At 33.5% G+C, this 20349-nt stretch overlaps 1 protein-coding gene across 3 annotated transcripts; it reads right to left on the reverse strand.

Annotated features, from left to right (window-relative positions):
• Positions 1–1653: 1653 nt before the first annotated feature.
• Positions 1654–20349, reverse strand: LOC149374896 (uncharacterized). Of its 3 annotated transcripts, XM_089591185.1 has the most exons (7): positions 20196–20349; positions 19967–20072; positions 19689–19878; positions 7603–7992; positions 6138–6350; positions 5839–5925; positions 1654–3832 (listed from the first exon to the last, which is right to left on the reverse strand). In XM_089591185.1, exons 4-7 carry the CDS (start codon positions 7793–7795, stop codon positions 1707–1709), a joined length of 2619 nt encoding a protein of 872 aa, XP_089447311.1. In that variant the 5' UTR covers positions 7796–7992; positions 19689–19878; positions 19967–20072; positions 20196–20349; the 3' UTR covers positions 1654–1706. The 3 variants fall into 3 exon arrangements, with proteins under 3 accessions (XP_089447311.1, XP_089447309.1, XP_089447310.1); XM_089591183.1 differs by having other exon boundaries at positions 19967–20349; XM_089591184.1 differs by having other exon boundaries at positions 19689–20349.

Below are 20349 nucleotides of genomic sequence, written 5' to 3' on the forward strand. Positions count from 1 at the left end.
ATTTAGCTGTCTAGAAAAAAGGCAATTTATCCTGCGAAATATTATTTTCGTCGATTTCTTTAACATGATGACAAATTTAAAAATCTTAATAGATGAAATTGTTTGAAGGCATGAAAAACCTGGCAAGATCTGACTTAAGAACAAGAATTGTTATATTGGCGATATTTTTAATTGTTAACTGTAAATAATTTTCATACTTAATTGTTGTAACAATTATAACTGCTTGGATACTTTTTGAGATGTGTGAATGAAATTTTTAGTTCTACATTCCAGGTTAACTATTTGTTCAATTTTTCAACTATTTTATAGAACATTAAAACTTTAGGCAAGTTTTTTTGTTTTCATTTTCTGACTAAGTTTTCTTATCATTGAAAGGCACTCGTACTTTACGTAAAACTCTTCGATTAGGCCCAATTAGCAGTTGGTTTTGATACAAGCTCATGCATATTCAAGGGTGAAAAATTTTTACTAAATTAAAAAACAGTGAGCACCATAAATACGAGGTAGAATTTTTATCATTGATAGACTCTCTAAGAGGAAATAAGTTTATTTCAGAAAATTTGAGGTTAAAAAAGTAATAACATCATTATCGATTCAAGATCCTAATAATCCACAATACGTTTAAGTGTATAGTATGAGTGATGTGAATTCCTGAAAAATTACAAGTCCTAACTAAGGCGTTGCGTCGTTAAATTAGCATGTATAGAGTACTTACAACAATCCAAGTTCAAGAAAAATATAAAATTGTATTTCACAGCAAACAGTACGTTAATTTTTTTGAATTTCATGTAAGTACACACTTAATTTTAGAATAGTTGGCAAATCGATCAGAATAAAATTAAAAACTATGCATGCAAATATAAGTTATATATCATATGAAAGAAAATTTTGCATATGAATGCGTTACAAAAATCGTGAAGTGGGTATCGGTGTTTGCATGATCAAAGTTCGTAAGAACGGTCTTCCCGTTCTTCTTTGAAATGAGAAAAAAATTGGAAAATTAAAGGCATTGGTTCTCCGAGAACGCAAAGAAAAAAAAGTTTTAAACTTTTCTCGTTGGTGGAAGTAAACTGAATTTTCCTCGCCAATTATTTATTCATGGTAATCGTAAAACTTTTTATCTATTTAAATATTTAATTTACAGATAACAAAAGGAAAAATTGTCAATCACTTACTGTCATTAAAATATAGCGAATCTTAGTGATATTGTTTGTTATTCACTCAAAGATACGGAAACGATACATTTTTATCAATTAACGCTGCTGATTGCAGTCTTTTTGATATTTACTTACATGCTCTTTCAATCGGTTTTCAGGATTATAGGATACACAAATTAGGTATAGTCATGAAAATATTTTAATGCTGCAAAAAAATTTTTCAATGTTGTTTATTTCAAAACTTTTGTCAACAAGTATTATGTAGAACAAACAATGAAAATGACACAGCTGCATTCACGCTCGATTGATGACGATGATTCATTATAGATTAGTAATAATTATTACTAGTAGTTTTTTTTTTTTAATTAAATTATCAAATTTTTTCAAAATGAGTTTGAAAGATGCATATAAAAAAGTTATTAAATACACGATACAAATACTTATTCTCAAAATTGTATAAAAACATATCAGTGAAAATCAACTGTTATGTATAAATAAATATATTTACAAAGGCATCTGTCATAAAAAAGTTTTTCATTTGTTGAAACACTAGTACGAAAAAAAATCGAATTCGTCGTCGGAGAATACATTTTCAGATGCGTCACTTTCTTCTGATGACGAGCAATCAAAATTCAAACAATCTTCGTCCGTAACACTCAAGGGCAATAACAAACATAAAACTTCTTTCGATAAGGACTTCGATGATTTGACAGGTAATTTTCTAATGTTGGATATGTATGGGTCGGATATAAGCAAAAATCTTAAAAACATTTCCCTCATCGTTTTCTCTTGCGAAATTTTTATCGGAAAACTTTCTTGGGACTTCTTGAAAAACTTGTCGTACAATTCTTGGGCGTCCTCAGACATCTGTCCAATGGGTATGATAAAATTAGTTATTATTTGAGACCCATGAACCAACAATTTATGCACGGTCGTTGGCATGTTGTACCAGTGGTAAAGTTCCACGAATTTTCTGGCTGTTTTGAGCGTATAATGTCTAAATTCATCAATGTTTATCTCATGACCAGACGATAAAGCCTGTAAAATAATGTGGAATCTACGAATGATGTTGACGTCAACTCCAGTTATCATGGCCGAAGTCTCACTCTCTTCGAAGAACCGCCGAGCAGAGTAACCATCGTTCGTGCTCCCGTACCCCGGCTTGGGACAATCGACGAACAAACCCAATTGCTTTTTGAAACCTTCTTGGATGTTTTTTTTCCTCAACTTGATGGATTTTTTTTCCTCGTCGCTGATACCCTGCCCTTTTTTTATATCCAATTTGTAGCCCAAGTGTAGGCAGCATTCGAAACACCGAATCCAGAAGTGCAGAATTGAAAAACCAAAATTAAGGTTCCTCTCGGTCTTCGACTTGCTCAGAATCCAATCGATGTTGTTGAATTGTTTAGACGTTGCGTCACACAAGTAACAACGTTGAGCCGAAACATCCGTCATTGCATTGCACACCTTGCCATCAATCATGCACCAGGTTATTTTGTACGAAACCTTTATTTCTTTTCCGTCGAGGACAGTGTAAAAGGGAACGAGCTCTTTAATCTGCTTTTGCACGTCATCTGTGTTTTCTTTGACGATATTTGTGTCGTCGTGAATGAATTCAATTTTGATTGGCCTGCAGAATCGGGACGAGGAAAGATGGGGATTTTTCCAAACAACGATGGTCACGCAATTTTTTTCGTTCACGTATCTTAGCTGCAAGGGCACGATGGATGTGAAGAAAAAACTCTCGTTGGGGGCGTTTGGGTCACTCAATTTTTGTTTGTACATGCTATGCCCAGAACTACCATCGCAGCCGCTTTTACAGATCAACGTTAAATTTTTCAATTCCTCCTGTTGTAAGGTTTTGATGACATTCAATTGATTGTACACAATGCGACTGGTTGTGTGGTCGAGTAACGATTGAACTCTTATTTCAGCCTTTTCTTTAGTTACCTCCAAGGGGCTAGGTGGATAGCAACTTTTTTTGGACATCAACATCTTTTTGTAAGACGGAAAAATTTTCCTGGGCACAAGGGCTTTACGCAGTTGCTGATATTGGTACGAAGTTAACTTCAACTCAATAAACAATGAAAGCGCTTCATCAGGTGTAAACACTTTCGTTTCTTTCGTTACTGGCACGGATTTTTGGCTCGTTGGGGGTTGCGTTGGAGTACTTGGGCTAACATCTTTCAAAACTTTGAATGCGGCATCTGTATTTTTTACTAATTGCACTATGCCACTTTTGGTATTAATTTCCATGGGCATTTTTGAATTGCTCAAAGTTTGGATCTTTTGACGTTTACTTTTGTCAGGCGCAGATTGCGAATCTAAGGAAGACCTTCGCAAGGTTTTGTTTCGATCGTTACTTTTGGGTGATCGTACCGAATGATTTTTCGTGGCTAATGGTTGTATTTTAATAGACGCACTTAACCACTCATTATTCCTTTCAAAAAATTTAGGCTCGCTTTTACAACTGTGGATCCATCTTTGTCGAATGCTAAACATTAATTTTCTGCACAACTGTTTAGCAGCATCAGATATGGCGAAGGGTGATTGTAATTTAGAAGACATCAGTTTTTCTATCAATACATAAATTTCTGGCGTGCTTACACTCAAGTTTTCTTTAACTGCCTCATAAAATTCTCTCCTTGTTATTTCGTTATTTAAGCTATGAGAGCCTGCAAAAAACGTTTTTCATTTTTTTATTATTAAATTAGGATGATATTTAAATGTCATGATTGTATTGTAACCGAAGGATATCGATTGTAAATAATTTAAGCATAATTTATTCAAAATGATTTCTAAAAATTATAAATAAACAGTTTTTTTGATAATTATAAGCAAAAATTTTTAGTCACAAATTTGGTTTTTGATTTATTTGTGATACATGCTATCTAAGCCTCTTTTTAGTTGATACATTGATCATGACACACATGGTAGGGGTCAAATGAGTAAGTTCAATTCAGTGTTTAGAATTTTTTAATTTTTTTTTTCTTATGGATAATGAAGCACAAATTAGCTAGGAACAGGACCGAATCAGAGGCTATACCGAGCACCACTGAGATGCGCTCTGAAGTAAGCGGATATATTTACAAGTAAAAAAATTAAATAAAGGTAATATAGTAGAAGTATTTGACATGTTTCGGTAAAAAGAGTTGGCTACGATTTGTTCAATGACGATGAGGATTGACCGCACAAAACTGATCCACGACGGCGCTAATTGTATTTAAGCCAAGGTGGTGTAACCAAACTATTCGCATCGTACATACATAAATGGGTCAAAAAACAGTGTTGCGGATAGGCCATCCACTGATATAGTTAAGACCACTTAGATAAGAAGTATATTTATATGTACACCCCTTATATGTTCATAAAATTCACAAATATTTTCTACAGGCATGCAATTCTGAGTTCACAAATTGGAGTTGGGATCCCCTTCCTCGGCCCCATTCTATACCTTGGTCCTTTGTAATCGTGTTGGGAGTACAGTATTATGTAACTGTCAATCTTTAGGACACAAAATTTCCTAAAGGCACGAACAATTCTATAATATATTATACATGTGCTTTGATCGTTTTTCTAATTTCATCCAACGGCTTGCATTTTGCGAATATCCGCAACTCTAGTTTCGCACTACTAAGGTAGAAAATCCGTGGAACAAGTTAGTCAAGTGCGTCATTTACCGTTTTATCACAGTCTTATAGGTTATGGCCGTATACATTTGTAATGTGGAAAATATTAATCATGATTATTAATAACTGATTTTTATTTTGAGCCAACTCACCAATGATAATTAATTATTTGAAAGGACTGAAATGAAGTACAAATTTTTATGATTCGTACAGTATTTTATATAAAAATAGTTTGATTTGTTATGTATGTTTTTAAAGCTGTTATTTCTGTGCCTTACTACAAAGATGTATTTGGATACATTGATTTTTTTAAATTATCAATAACATGAAAAAATTTAATGTGTAAGATATTTCAAATTCAAAAAAAGTTTTATTTGTTAATGACGACGGACTTTCTTACCTTAAATTATATTAGTCTAGGGAGTAAAAATTATTTTGTAAAATTATTACTTCAGGTCACTCTCTTGGCGTAATAACTTTAAAAAAAAATCGTATGATTATGATGCATATGTTTTTCAAAAAAATGGTAAATGATAACATTTTTTAAAAAGCATATTATGCTAAAAGAAGTTGTTACTAAATTTTTATCACAATTATACGACTTTTCTTATAATTCTTACGTTGAGAAAATGGCCTGGAATGAGATTTTATCTGGGCCATGGGCTATACCTAGGACTGGACAAACACTAGCTTAAAAACAGTTGAAGGTTAGTAGAATTTATTATTATTTTTTTTTAATTACAGCCTTTTTAACTAGTTGGGCGTATAGTATAACGGTTCTGCACTGCAGCGTAATGTTACTTTACACGTACATGGTACTAATACGTTATGGGCATTTTTAAAAACTACCTCAGGTTTATTATTAATAAATCACTTACATTTAGAAGTAATGATACTATGATATGCCACAAATGAGACAAGATAATTGGACACGAATTTGGACGCCATATTGGCGCTCAAGTACAATAAATGCCACCCAAGTCAAGTTTTGTGCGGATAAGCCTTATGTTGATGATACAATTTTTCAATTAAATTATTTATGTTTATATTACCTGATCTGGATGTTTCGGGGGGATTATTTTCCACAGTAGATTCTTTCGCAGTTACTTCTGTTTTTCCATTCTCGTTATTGCAAGACTCTGAAACAGATGTTTGTTTTGGAGAAACAAATTTTTTAAATATTAAAGCTTAGACCTTGCAATTAATTAGTATTTTTAAACGAAATTAACTTTTTTGCACCCATATACAATTCAAACTTTTACTTTTTAGATTATAATTAGTAAATCAACGATTAATAACAAACTATATACTTTATAACAATTATTAAAAAACGTTGTTAATAGAAACTTACGAGATTTTCGTTTTTTCGATGATTTTGGTGAAAATCCAGTAATTTCTGTTGAGTAAGATAAAAAAGAATTGGGATTGTCTGGATCAGGAACTTCTACTATTCTGACATGTCTACTCCCTCTGCTATGTTTATCTTGAAGTTTTTCATATTCTCCTTGCACATCAGAGTCGTTTTGAGCGATGGAAACTTTTGTTAGAGCTTCTTCGTGGGAATCTAAATCATACAAATTAAGAACAACTAAATGTAACTAACGTCATTTTTCATAGTTTTTTTTTTTTAATTTTACTCCAACCAAATTATTTTGCGACTCCTTATAAAAGACTATACTCGACACTTTTGATTTAGGTTGCAAATCGTTATTTTTACTATGTCTGCCATAACCGCTCTTGCAAAAAGAGTGAACTTAAAGCGTTAATTTCTCCAGATTTTGTTCGATGAAGGGTATTAATAAGGGCACGGATAGATTCGGCGTAATGGAAACTATTATTCATGACATAAATGTCATTTGGTCACTGTAGGGCAAAGGAGACTCCAGCATATCTATCACAAAAGCTTTTAAGCGCTAGTTACGAAATTACATTCAGCTCGCTAGTGCATAATCAAAGGCTAGTTGTAAGATTAGACTCAAAAAATTTACAGATATTTATACAGATCGTCTAATTTCTCATAGTATACGTTAAAAGTTAATTAATCTTATAGTGTTATTAACGATAATTCTTAAAAATAAACAAAAAATCAAAACTTCGGACGATAAAAGCGAGTTATGTATTTTTTTCAATGAAAAGTCTCTGACACTATAAATTGGTTTAGATCATTTAAATATTAATCTTTTAGAACAATTAAAATAAGTACTGATTGTAACGTTTTCAAACTTCAAATTTATTTTGTGTTTCATCAATGGCTATTTTACAACATGTGTTAATTGGCAACATAACCTTAAACATTTGATGCCTGAGTAAATGAAGTGCTCCAAATAAATTGAAATTACACGCCTTATTTCGTAAAAGGGGCATTTTGTTTTTTTACAGGCCTAGTAAAAATTTGAAAAATATCAGTCGCATTTCACATGAGAGACATTTTTTCAATTAGTTTATTAATATAATGTTATTCTTCAGCATCAAAATTCAATCGCAAAATTTTGATATTGATCATTAAGGTAAATTACATCATGAGCAAGTTTTACTTAAAACATAAGCATAAACAACGAGTGTGTATTATAATAAATAGAAAAAAAGGAGTTAGAACCAATTTAAATAGCATGACTAGTTTCGATTTACATACGGACTAAGTATTTTCATAATTTTGTTGGTCGAAACTTAAATGTTGCTCTCCAGCAACATCACCATCTCAGAAATAACTTCTAAAAATTTTGAGCAATAAACATTTCTGTTTACCTTAAAAACTTATTAAAAAAACTCATTTACACTCGTTTGCACAAAAACGTTAAATTAAAAGTATGATGTACCTGCAGTGGCGAAAATACGGGAAATTTTAGACTCCGGCCAATGTTCTTCGAAGTCTTCGTTTTTGCATATAGCTTGTCTAATTTTATAATTTGTTCGATGTGGTGGCCAATAACACTTGTTTCTATCAATAATCCATTTCGTTGGAATAGCTTCGGTAGAACCATCTTCTTCGAATTCAACTACTGTCCACATATTACTGTTTCACAATCAAAATACGTCAAAATCAATGTTTTGGTGGCGCTGTATCACAGTCAATCACAAAGGTAAGAAGCTTGAGCGAGCGAACTTTTTTGTGTTATGTAGTCTGCACCTGCACGATGACCAAGAATTAACTGTAAGTGACGAAAGCGAATAGGATATTCCTTGCACAGACTTTTATGCTCTGTTACCTGGAATTTAAAAAAATTTACGTAACTTATAGAGTTCAATATAAAATGGAATCAATATGCGCAAACAAAGATTGAAAGATGTAGGTATAGGAGAAAAGTTAATAATGTAGAATCTTGCAGGATTTTTTTTGAGCTCATCAAAAAATACAGAAGAATTTTTGAAACATTTTTTAGCAGGGATTCAAGTTATACCTAATCCGATCAGAAATCTAGAGGGGCTACCTTAACAGTCCAAGAGGGCCTCGCTAGGCTGCCCAGTAGTGCCTCAAGAGGAGCATTACGGGGTGTATTGGAGGCCCTCGCAAGGTCATCTCAATAACCTAATTTGATCACATGTAAACATATTTTTTGGAGCAGTCAAACAGAAAGACGGTGCGTTCGAAAATTACCGTTCATCGTGTCCGAATGCGTCCAGAATATTGCAACTGTATTCGTTCTATAAATTAGTAGTAAATAAGAATTTTTTTCTAAAAATGAGTAATGAAATAAAAGTCTTTATTGTCAAATAAAGAAAGGGCTAAAAAATATGGCAACGCAAAGCGTTTTCAACTATATAATAATAGTGTGATTATGTCAGATAGCTCCGACTTAATGGATATTTCCATGCAAAATGACATTAACGTAGCTTATCCTCTACTACATTATTTTATAGATGTTGATCAACTTGAACGCGAACGACAAGATTTATTGACAAATAGTGATATAAATAATAGTAAAAATTTTCATACAATTATTTATGAACTTAAACAAGAATCTCCAGTAACAGAAGAACTACATTATAATAAAAAAATTATTTAAAATCTCGATCTTTATTTTATTTATTTTCCACTTAATATTGCTCTAGGGCTGAAACACTAAGTACTGGCAATAATCTTGAACGTTTGTTTTTTTGGTTATGTATACTTAGAGATATTTATCTTATGGAGGGTACCTCAGGAGGGCCACACGTCGTCCCCGTGATACTGCCTCGCTATGCCCTCCAGTGGTAAATGGGGTAACCTCGCGAGGTACTCATGAGCGCTCCATAAAGATTTCTGATCGGGTAAGTCTTGTTTATATATACTTATACATAGCAAGCATTAGAGGAGATTTGTGCAGGTTAAATGTGCTTTCGCACTTTCGAAGTAAGATTTGAAGCTCCAAGTAACGATTGAATTGGGAAAAAATCGGTTGCGGTACCTTAATTTTCTCGATACAACAATCCACTATGGATTGTCTTCAAAAAGCCAGGACTCAACGGATAAAGATGACATTATCTTGTAATAAACATCAGAAAACTAAGTGATAAAACTATCTCTGATGCTTAACCATTGCCAAATATGACAAGAATATTAAAGCAAATTGGTAAGTCAGAATTTCTTTTAGTATTCGATCGCACTAACGAATTTCATTTAATTAAATGATTTCCGACAATCGCCGTGAAACAGCTGTTGGTACACCATACGGACATTACAAGTATGCAGGTATACCATTTAGATTATGCAATGCTCCAGCTACATTTGAAAGACTTATGGATTTTGTATTATTGGAATTACAAAGCACAGAACTATTTATATTTTTAGATGATATTATAATATGCGCCAAAACTTCAGAAAAAACATGAAATAAAAGTAAGAAATTTAATCAATGGACTATAAGATGAGAGTTCAAAATTACAGCTAAATAAATGCGAATTTTTCACTTTTGAAGTCACTTATTTAGGACATAAGAAAGGTGGTTTTCGAGTAAAACACGATCCTAAGAAACTTGATGCAGTAAAAAACTTCCCAATACTAAAAAATCGTACGAAAATTAAAAAATTTTTAGGACTCACAGTATATTAGAAACGATTAATTAAATGTTATGCTAAAATTACAGATCACTTGACCCTATAATTACGGAAAAGTTAAAAATTCAATTGAACCGAGACTCAGGAACAGAGCTTTAAAAAATCAAAATCAGCTCTCTGTGAGTCCCCGGTACTTACATGTGTCAATTTTGACAAACCATTTATTCTAACTCTGACAAACCATCTATTCTAACATGTGATTTGTAATCTTTTACTGTATTAAAATTGTTGTAAGCTCAGAAAAAAAAAACAGAATTGTCCCTTCAAGGCCTAATTTAATTTTTTCTTGACTCAGCTATTTATACGTACATATTGAGAGAACCATGTGCCGTTTTGGAATCCTAACAGCTAATCTGCTTTCAGATTTTAATTCGCAATAAAAAGGGGATATTATTAGCAACTAGTAAACAATTTTTTTTCAACATAGTAATAATGCATCTTATCAAATGTATCAGTTTCAACGCTATGAATATATCGTTTGAACGCTATGAGCTCTACGGTGGGAGCGCAGAAGCTCCATGTTGGGCGCTCTCAGTTCCCAACATCGAGCTTCAAGAATTCAACTACTTTGCACGCCATGCAGCTTAGTATTCAAACTATACATATATTAGACTGGAAGCTACTCAAAGAGTGCAGAATACTACCCCAGGTGCTCACATTTCTAAATAAGCTCGTAAATTACGTCATGATAGGTAAAGGCATAACTTATCGATATACTTAACACATGAAACTATTTCACTGACCAACTGAGATATACACCGAAAATTCACAAAACATGTTTTCAAAGCCTACATTATTGATTGTTTATTTGCCTACGATATAAACTTCATCTTTTCAAATGATTGATGCGAAATAATTTTTTTTAATACTAAAATTACTGCTTTCTCAATATTGATGTATATTGAATCAGTTGGTTTCTGACCCTGATAAATAGCTTCATGTTATGGTGACTAGAAGAGCTATATCTGGTTATACAGTATGGATTTTTTCAATAAAATCCAATATTTTTGTGCTAAAAAATTAAGTTCCTTGCTTCTGGATTGGTGGCTCCGTCTTAAAAGTTGGAAAACGCTTAGATTCACGAACCAAGAGGTTTACGGCAGGAGCCAAAGGCAAGGGGCGTAATGAGGTCCACAAAAAAGTATGTTCAAATGAATTTAAAACAATTTTTTCCATCTAAGAACATATAAATCAAGCGACGAAGGTGCTATTTTAAGGTTAGAGGGCAGAAAAAATATTTTGTATTATGTAAAGAACAGAGAACTAAACCTATGTACTAATTTAATTCACTTGGTTAAGGTGATCTAATTTAGTGATCTTGAAAGGAGTGATAGGAATATGTCCACGTTTTAAATTAGCTACCACTATGTTGATCTCAAATGAGCAGAACCAATAGTAGAAAGGGGCCAAGAGAAATAAGAGTGTATAGTTCATTCTGTCACCTAGAAATGTGGTTAGGCATTGTTTAAACAAATTTTTTTTAAACAAATAAGTCAATTGGTTTTTTTACTTAAAAAAATTTTTCAAGTTTTTTATGCACATTTGGAACAAATCACCACTTAGAATACATACTTAAACCCTACAGTTTACGAGTAAAAAATTTTCAGAGTACCACGAGAGTACTAAATAAAGTCATTTTAATATACTATAATAAATAAACATGATCTGCAAACCTTCCACACGGAAAATTGTTGTTACCAGAAAAACAGGTTCTATATGTTAGTACAAGTATTTTCGATACTCTGTACAAGAAAAATGTGTACTGGTACAGGTATATTTGGTACGGTAGTATACTTTAAAGTACCTTGTTGAGCATAGCTAAACCTTATGCTTAGTACGTCAAAATCCGATACGTGGTACGGGTTTTTTCTGTACCAGTACAGAAAGTTAGTCGGCCAGTGGGAGCATTCAGAATGTCAGTATATATATATATATATACGTAGCTGTAAAAGTTAAAGGGGTTAGGATTTCAGTATATCCACCACAACATAATATAAAGTTCAATACATTGATACGAATCTAACAAGATATAATGATAAGTGCAGTAGGCACTTGGAGTCACTTTCCTGTTGCGTATAAAAATTGGTTTTCACTCGCAAAGAACAATTTACATATTGAGTCAAAATAACAATGACAATCCCATACATGTATGCAAGTATGCATATATATATACATACATTTCTCCACTGTATATAAGCACACGTACTATTGGGATTATGCCTCTACCACGTGACCTCAGTATATGTATGACTAATATAGAGGAGAAACAACACAGGTCTTATGGGAGGAATCTTGTTTTTATTTTATTTTCGCACTTGAAAAGATATTGAGCTTAAAAAGGTTGTTAATTCCATGTTACTGACATAATGAGAATTACGTAGTTATTTTTTTCGTTTGGTGAATTCGTTTATGAAGGTTGAAACAGCGTTTTGAACGTATACGGAGTGCCGTTTAACCCTACTTTCAGCTGTTGCTGCTGCTGCGCTACTGCTGCTGATGCTCGGAGATAAACAAACAGCTCAAAGTATAGGGTTAAACGGCACTCCGTACATGTTCAAAACGCTGTTTCAACCTTCACAAACGAATTCACCAAACGAAAAAAATAACTACGTAATTCTCATTATGTCAGTAACATGGAATTAACAACCTTTTTAAGCTCAATATGTTTTCAAGTGCAAAAAAAAAATAAAAACAAGATTCCTCCCATAAGATCTGTGTTATTTCTCCTCTATATTAGTCATATATATACTGAGGTCACGTGGTAGAGGCATAATCCCAATGCGCGGTAGACGGTAGTGAACGGTACAGTAAAAAGCCATGCGCAGTATACAAATTTAATAGACTATCCATGGTACAGAAAAATCCTGTACCAAAGCTATTGAAAAACTTGTACTAGTATAGATATAAAACCGACTAGTCACAGATTTTTCGGTGATTCAGATAAGTATGTAAAAATGTGAGACTGGTTGCAGAAATTTCAAGACCTGTATGTTATTTTTCTATGATCATCACTTTTGGTATAGCTTATTCTGGTAACAACAATCTTTCGTGGCACTACAACCACTAAAAAAGACAATGACCAATAATGAATGGTGTATACCTCTTTCTCCCTCTCTCTCTTTCTCTCTCTCTCTCTCTCTCTCTCTGTATATGCCTGTATGCGTTTTTACGGTAAGCTGAGGCCTGAGACTTGTGAAGTTGGCGCCCGTAAATATTAAATATTAATATTTTGCACCCATTCAAGGATTAAACGATTCCTCCTTACTTGCGGATTTATCCTCCACTTGAATTTTTATTTGCGGATTAATAGTTTGCGAGATATTTGCAAAATAAAAAGTTGAAAATGGGCGCGGCGCTGAAGTATTAAAAACTTTGTTTTAAGTGCTAAATTGGGTTAAAATCCAATTCTACCTGTACGATTCGATTCCTCCTCATTTGCGGATTACGGAGGTGTATAAATTCATGTAACGAAGTGTCACAAAATTTGTAAATAATGAATTTAATTATTGAGTGAGAGAATCTAGTAACTTTTGTCTAGTGACTGTCGGTCCAGTGCTCCGTTCCTGCTGTTCGGTACATGTCGTTTACTCCGTACAGCGGGTTCTACAATACTGTGTGTATTGACCCTAAAGCTGAATAACTTATAACTAATAATTAATATATTAATACCTACTAAAGTTTTCTATTCTAATAAATATTTTGTAGTACCCGCTGTACAGAGAAAACGACATGTACCGAACAACAGGAACGGAGCACTAGACCGAAAGTCGCTAGACAAAAGTTACTAGATTCTCTCACTCAATAATTAAATTAATTATTTACTAACTTTGTGACATTTAATTACATTAATTTATATACCTCCGTAATCTGCAAATGAGGAGGAATCGAATTGTAGAGGTAGAATTGGATTTTAACCCAATTTAGCACTTAAAACAAAGTTTTTTATACTTTAGCGTCGCGCCCATTTTCGACTTTTTATTTTGCAAATATCTCGCAAACTATTAATCCGCAAATAAAAATTTAAGTGGAGGATAAATTTGCAAGTAAGGAGGAATCGTTTAAGCCTTGAATGAATGCAAAATATTAATATTTAATATTTACGGGCGCCAACTTCATAAGTTTTGAGGCCTGAGCATGGTGTAAAAAAGACAAGTAGGCCATGGGCCTACCTTATTAAACAATCTGGCGATACGGTGATAGCTGGAACCTACCTTGGCAGCTTAGCTAACCTGAATTGGGCCAAGCATGGGTGAGTGAAAAGAACATAGAAGTGAAAATCAGGGTTAACTTAGTTCCACATAGGGAGCCTAGTTTGAGTATTTAGTCTAGAAAATATAATTTAAAATAATCAATAAGTATGACTTTTACAAATTGGATCATTTAATCACGTAAATATTATTCATGATGATAAAACGAGTCACTAATGAAATAAATTAATTACTTTTTTTATACATAGTTGTAAGTAAGATTGCACTGTGTACATAAAATTTTTAATGTTAATCAGTTTTGATTTAATTTTCCTTATTCAGAATCGATGATAGATCACTGTCTATTAAATCAATAAGGTTCTTATTTTTTTGCTTATACTCGTTAAATGTTGCACGAATTACATTGTCACGATCATTACGTACTTTGTGAGTAAAAAAAATTTCGTCGATGATAATATATTAGAAAACGTCGGAACGTGAAAGCATTTCATCACTTTTCATGCGTTTCAAGGCACGATGTCTTTCTACTCTTTCCTTACTTAATGAAATGGAATAATTTACTTTACTACTTATCTTAGAAAACTTTTAGTTATCTTCAATTTATTTGATATTTAACGTTTTGGTGATGTAAGATTATGTCATTTTTTAAGTTGCTCTAAACTCTAATCTACACTGCTTTACATATAGTTTGTATTTGTGTACTGTATATGTAAGATGCAGAAAGAAAAGATATCTAACTACTTAGGCTCCCAAGTAGTGCACCCGAAAGTGGCATCCAAAGTAGCGCGAATTTCAAATTGGCTATATGGAGCAAAACGCAAAAACCCACATAACTCAACAAAATTTCTTACATAAAAAATAAATAAACCCCAAGCTATTAAACCCAATAACCCAACGCTATTTAACCTAGCAACGCAGAACGCCTACTGGCCACTTTAAAATTTAATGCTTTAAATAATAACAAAAGCGTTAATCACCAGACAACCTAGCACGCTTACTGGCCGCTTTGTTTATTAATTAAAAGATTAAAATAACACAAGCGCCAATCACCATTTAACCCAGGGCGCTTACTGTCCGCTTTGTTTATTAATTAAATAAATAAAAACCACAAGCGCCAATCACCACACAACCCGGAGCGCTTGCTGGTCGCTTTGTAAATTAATATAATAAGTTCAAAGACCCGGAGCGCTTACTGGCCGCTTTGTTAATTAATATTATGAGTTCAAAGTTAGTAAGCGCTCCAAGTTGTGCGGTAATTGGCGCTTGTGTCTTTGAACTTATTATATTAATTAACAAAGCGACCAGTAAGCGCTCCGGGTTGTGTGGTGATTAGCACTTGTGTTATTTTATTTATTTAATTAATGAACAAGGCGACCAGTAAGCACTCCAGGTTAAATGGTGATTGGCGCTTGTGTTATTTTATTTAATTAATTAATAAACAAAGCGACCAGTAAGCGCTCCAGGTTGTGTGGTGATTGGCGCTTGTGTTATTTTAATCTTTTAATTAATAAACGAAGCGGCCAGTAAGTGCACTAGGTTGTGTGGTGATTAACGCTTTTGTTATTATTTAAAGCATTAAATTTTAAAGTGGCCAGTAGGCGTTCTGCGTTGCTGGGTTAAATAGCGTTGGGTTATTGGGTTTAATAGCTTAGGGTTTATTTATTTTCTATGTTATGTGGGTTGTTGCGTTTTGCTCGATATAGCCAATTTTAATTTTGCGCTACTTTGGATGCCACTTTCGGGTGCACTGCTCCCAAGCAGCATTAACTTCTAGCCTTGTAAGACCTATAGTCCAACCAATGTTGGTACGATCGTAGCACTCCACTGTGGCCACATCTTGCAAGCTAGGTAGTCGCGCTGGTATTTCCGATCGGGAGTCAGACCTAGTTTACTGACCCCCCTTAATTAGCAATTTTCGAGAGAGACAGACATTCACGCTCGATACTGTGTCTCTTCTGTTTCAGACAATTTTTTTGTTTTTGGCAAGAAATCACATTCTCAAGAATTTTATTTTACAAAGACCAAGGGCAAAGGCCCGAGGGTGGTCGAAAATTAAAATTAGCCGCAACTCTCACCAGAATAGAAAACCTTTATTATTCAAAGAAATACAGAATTTTAATGTCATATTTCATTATAGTAAAGAGTTACATGTGGGTATTCAACTAGTGGCATGAAGTCGATTCTATAAACCAGCCAAATCTAGACCAATGGATAGAAAATTAATAGTTACCATAACGAAAGGCTGTTTTTTGGCAAGATTGAAATTTATTTACTACTCAAATTCGGCCCATAAAAAATCGGTACCCTAACCTTATCTAAAATTTTATCCATAATACTTTATCCATCATCTTAGATAATGTGTTGGATAAGCGGTTATTAAATTCTAGCAAAAGAAACGTCATTTTACTCCTTTAATTGAATCTGAAAACTGCCGCTACTTACTTTAATTTCTTCAAGTAATGTAAAAAAAAAACAACCACCAAAGCTGCGGTTGGTTATACGTCTGTGTGGGGCGTCCATTTTTTAGATGTCGATTTTCGGGTAGAAGATATATAAATGTGAATGGACAGAAATAGTACTTCTCGGAGATAACTTTTTATTCCTATCTGGTGATACATGTTGCGGTTGGTTTATAGAATTGATCATATCACATTACTGTAATACCCACAAAACTCCTTACTAGATTGAAATATAACAAAAATATTACGGATCACCACGAATCATGAGGTTTCTCAATTCGGGTGAGTTACAGCTGCCTTCAATTTTTGACCACTTTCAGACTTCAGCTCTTGGTCAATTACACTGTGGGCCTGAGCCACGAACTGTAAGTTCGTATATATACATATGGGTGTAGTGTAATATGGGTGCGCGCACGCTGAAACGCTGTGAACGTTTACTGCAAAACATATTGTTTCTTAGTTTTTCGACATTTTCTTTCTTAAAGGTTGTTGAGAAAGTTTTGCAGTGTATGGTCATATGTTATTACATATGAAAATGTAATTATTTAGTACTCTCACAAAGCTTTAAAAATTGAAAAAAACTTACTTATTTTTAAAAACTTTGAGAATAGCTATTGGGATTCCAAAAGGTTACGTGACTCTCGTGATATATATAGTCACTTGGGGGAAAAATAATACTGGCCTCCTTATGGGTGCAATTCTATTTTTATTTTTTTGACACGTTTAACTGCAAAAGACTAATTGAGTTGGGAAAAAATAGCTAAGGTAGTACCAATGCTGGAACACACTTTTTAATTCTGTTCCAATGATGGAACAGTCAATAACTAACAAACTTTTGAGAATTTTATCTTAAAAAAATTTATTACAGATCTTTGAAGTGGTGTCTTATTACATCCACAAAATTTATTATTTATCTTCAATTGCGTTACAATGAAATAAAAAGTTTATTTTATGACTTTTTCATTATACGTACAATTCAAAACATAACCTCAAATTTCAGATGTCCCGTTGGTGAAACACATAGATTCTATTGAAATGACATGTACGTTTCACCATTGGGACATCACGTACCACTATTGGGACATGCATTTCCAATGGTGTTTTACTTTAAGTACAACATGACTTAGTAAGTGTTTATTAAATTAAAATTATTTCTTGTTAAGATAAAATTTATCAAAAAATATATTTAATAAGTAGGAAGCAAAATGTTTCAACAAGAACTTAAATGCTCATGTTATCTTCTACATGTAATTTTGTATGAATTTTAAAACGAAATTTTACTAAAACACCGTTACAGCATTGGTACTTTTTACCTCATTGTCATCTCCTCAAAAACATGTTATTGAAAGGCTTTTATTTCAATACAATGGTTGGACGTGTAAAAAAAATAATAAAATTGCACCCATAAGGCCTGTGTTATACGTACGATATGCTGGGCATATCATAAGGGAGACCGGGGTAATCGTGGCCACCTGGGTAAACAGGCCACTGGATATATTCAACCATTTAATTGAGATAAAAATGTAATATATTTTTTTTTTTATTGAAATATATCTCTACTTACATGCCGTCAATAAAATAAAACCATAGAATTACTTTTTGTTAAATTTTTAAATAATTAAATTTGATAGTTAAAAAATTTGGAGGAACAGCTACATTATTAAACTTGCCTGAAGCGGAAAATACATCAAATCGATTCAAAATTGATACAAATTGAAAGTTTGAACCTCAATCTACAATCTGCTTTTTTTTATTTTACCAAATATTATTTAGAAATATAATTATAAGCAATTTAAAATAGTCCTATTTTGGGGTGTGGTGGCCATCTCTCCGGGGTACAGTGGCCATCGAGTTTGTTGTTTACGTCAATACTGAGTCAGTCTGCTAATCTGCGGATCCTAACCTAAACTTTTTAATCGTACTTATAGCCAAAACAAAACAAACAGTGTCAGGTGAAAGTTATGTAGTACTTAAGTAATTAGTCATATTTTAAGTCAATTCGGTATTAAAGGTGCAATAAAAATAAGTCATGGTGCGTAAGTATAAGAGAAAAACTGTGGATAAAGGCTGGAATGAATTCCAATTGCAGTTACGATATACCGAAAAATATATATTTCTCTTTATTCTATGTGTATACTGACAGAAAAATATTTATGTCGATATACATATTTATTTATCAATCTGTTATGTGAGTAATTATTAATTTACATAAATTTTCAATTTTTAGACGTAAGTTTAGTAGCAACATTTAAAATAACAACCTTTTAAATCGATGGCCACTGTACCCCGGGGTATGGCCACCTCTACCCCGGCCCTGGGTAAAATGGCCAGTTTGAGACGCATTCACTTTTTCATATTTAAACTACATCTATTATAAATAAATAACTCAACAAATTGGATACTATTTCTACACATCCGGCCCCTTTTATTTGCGTTTTTTAAATTATTCTACAATCAAGTAGTCGTTCATAACAACGTGATAAAGTTAGGGTGGCCAGACTACCCCGGTCTCCCTTACTGACTCACCCTAGTAACGACAAGCCTACGCTAGTAAAGGACATCAATAGGGGGAACAAGCTTATAGAAGGCCCTGCGAGACACGAATCGGGGCACTCGAGCGTCTTTTAGGGGTGCGTTATTCCTCCAAGTGACTATAGATATATATCGCGCGAGTCACGTGACCTTTTGGAATCCCAATACGTGTGTGCGCCGACTGTGCGCCCCCGCTGGCCTGGGCCGTAAAGGTAGGGGAATATGGAAGAGAAACCGAGAAACCTACGTAACATAGTGGAGCTGTTCACATAGACATTTTTTGCTTAATTCAATGTGAACGTTCATATTGAAAAGGGGGTTCCACTGCTCCGCTAAACTCAAATTGAGTGAACAGACTGAACAGACCTATGCTGTGTTCTCTGTCAGTCAACGTAGTTGCGACCATAGGCTTTGTTGCCTGATGGAAAAAGAGATATAGGTCTGTTCAGTCTGCTCACTCAATTTGAGTTTGGCGGAATAGTGGAACCCCCTTTTCAATATGAACATTCACATTGAATTAAGCAAAAAATGTCTATGTGAACAGCTCCAGTAACAATATACATTTCAATTCGTTTTGGTTTAAATGTACCATAAAACTGAAAATATTTTTTTAGAAAAATAAAACAACTTTAACAAACTTGATTAAAAAAAGAATTATGTAATCAATACCTGGCTGCATTCCTGGGTGGCAAGATGGACTTTCCAGTGCCGTACCACATTTTGATCAAGAAAGCTCATAAAAACTGGGTGCAAATAGTTTTTCACGGTCCACCACTGATTAATCCTGATCTAATGGCCTAACGGATACAAAAAATATGTGCCACAGCCATCAGTATCTGAGCGGCATCCATAAGAACACCTTAAAAGAGTAAGTGAGAGGAGAAAAGTGCCATGCACTCATTGTGTTTTCACAATTTAAAACGTCACACTAAGGTACACAAACTCACAGCTAAAAAAATAATGCACTTTCATTGCTCAATTGATGTTGACACTTTTGGTGGAACACGTGTTTTTAGCATATACAGTATGCAATACGATACCTAATCGTAACTGCTAAAATGGTAAGGTTAAATAATTAAATAGATAGGCCACGCACTTCAGACAGCGTAAGTACTCTTGTGCATGGTGATTAATTTTAACATGCTAACAGGTTACTCCACAACTCTCATAGCTTACCTTAACCACAGATTTTTTATCTTACACTGCAATAACTATTCTTATTATTTTTGAATTATTTTAATACCAAGATACTGCCCAGTTAAATATTTTTATACTACAATCCTTCACTACTTATTTATATTTTGATCATTCTCGAGGTTTCTGAGGCTGT

This window comes from Copidosoma floridanum, unplaced genomic scaffold, assembly GCF_036245765.1.
Source record: "Copidosoma floridanum isolate Cflo_tuat_1 unplaced genomic scaffold, Cflo_Japanese_pri ptg000013l, whole genome shotgun sequence".
Lineage (NCBI taxonomy): Eukaryota > Metazoa > Arthropoda > Insecta > Hymenoptera > Encyrtidae > Copidosoma > Copidosoma floridanum.

Excerpts from the sequence above, each read along its gene's own strand:
- LOC149374896 (XM_089591185.1), bottom strand. The coding sequence starts at position 7,795 with ATGTGGACAGTAGTTGAATTCGAAGAAGATGGTTCTACCGAAGCTATT. Across the intron at positions 6,351-7,602 it reads CCGTATTTTCGCCACTGCAG|ATTCCCACGAAGAAGCTCTA; the intron begins GTACATCATACT and ends TGTATGATTTAG. Across the intron at positions 5,926-6,137 it reads ATCGAAAAAACGAAAATCTC|AGTCTTGCAATAACGAGAAT; the intron begins GTAAGTTTCTAT and ends CATCTGTTTCAG.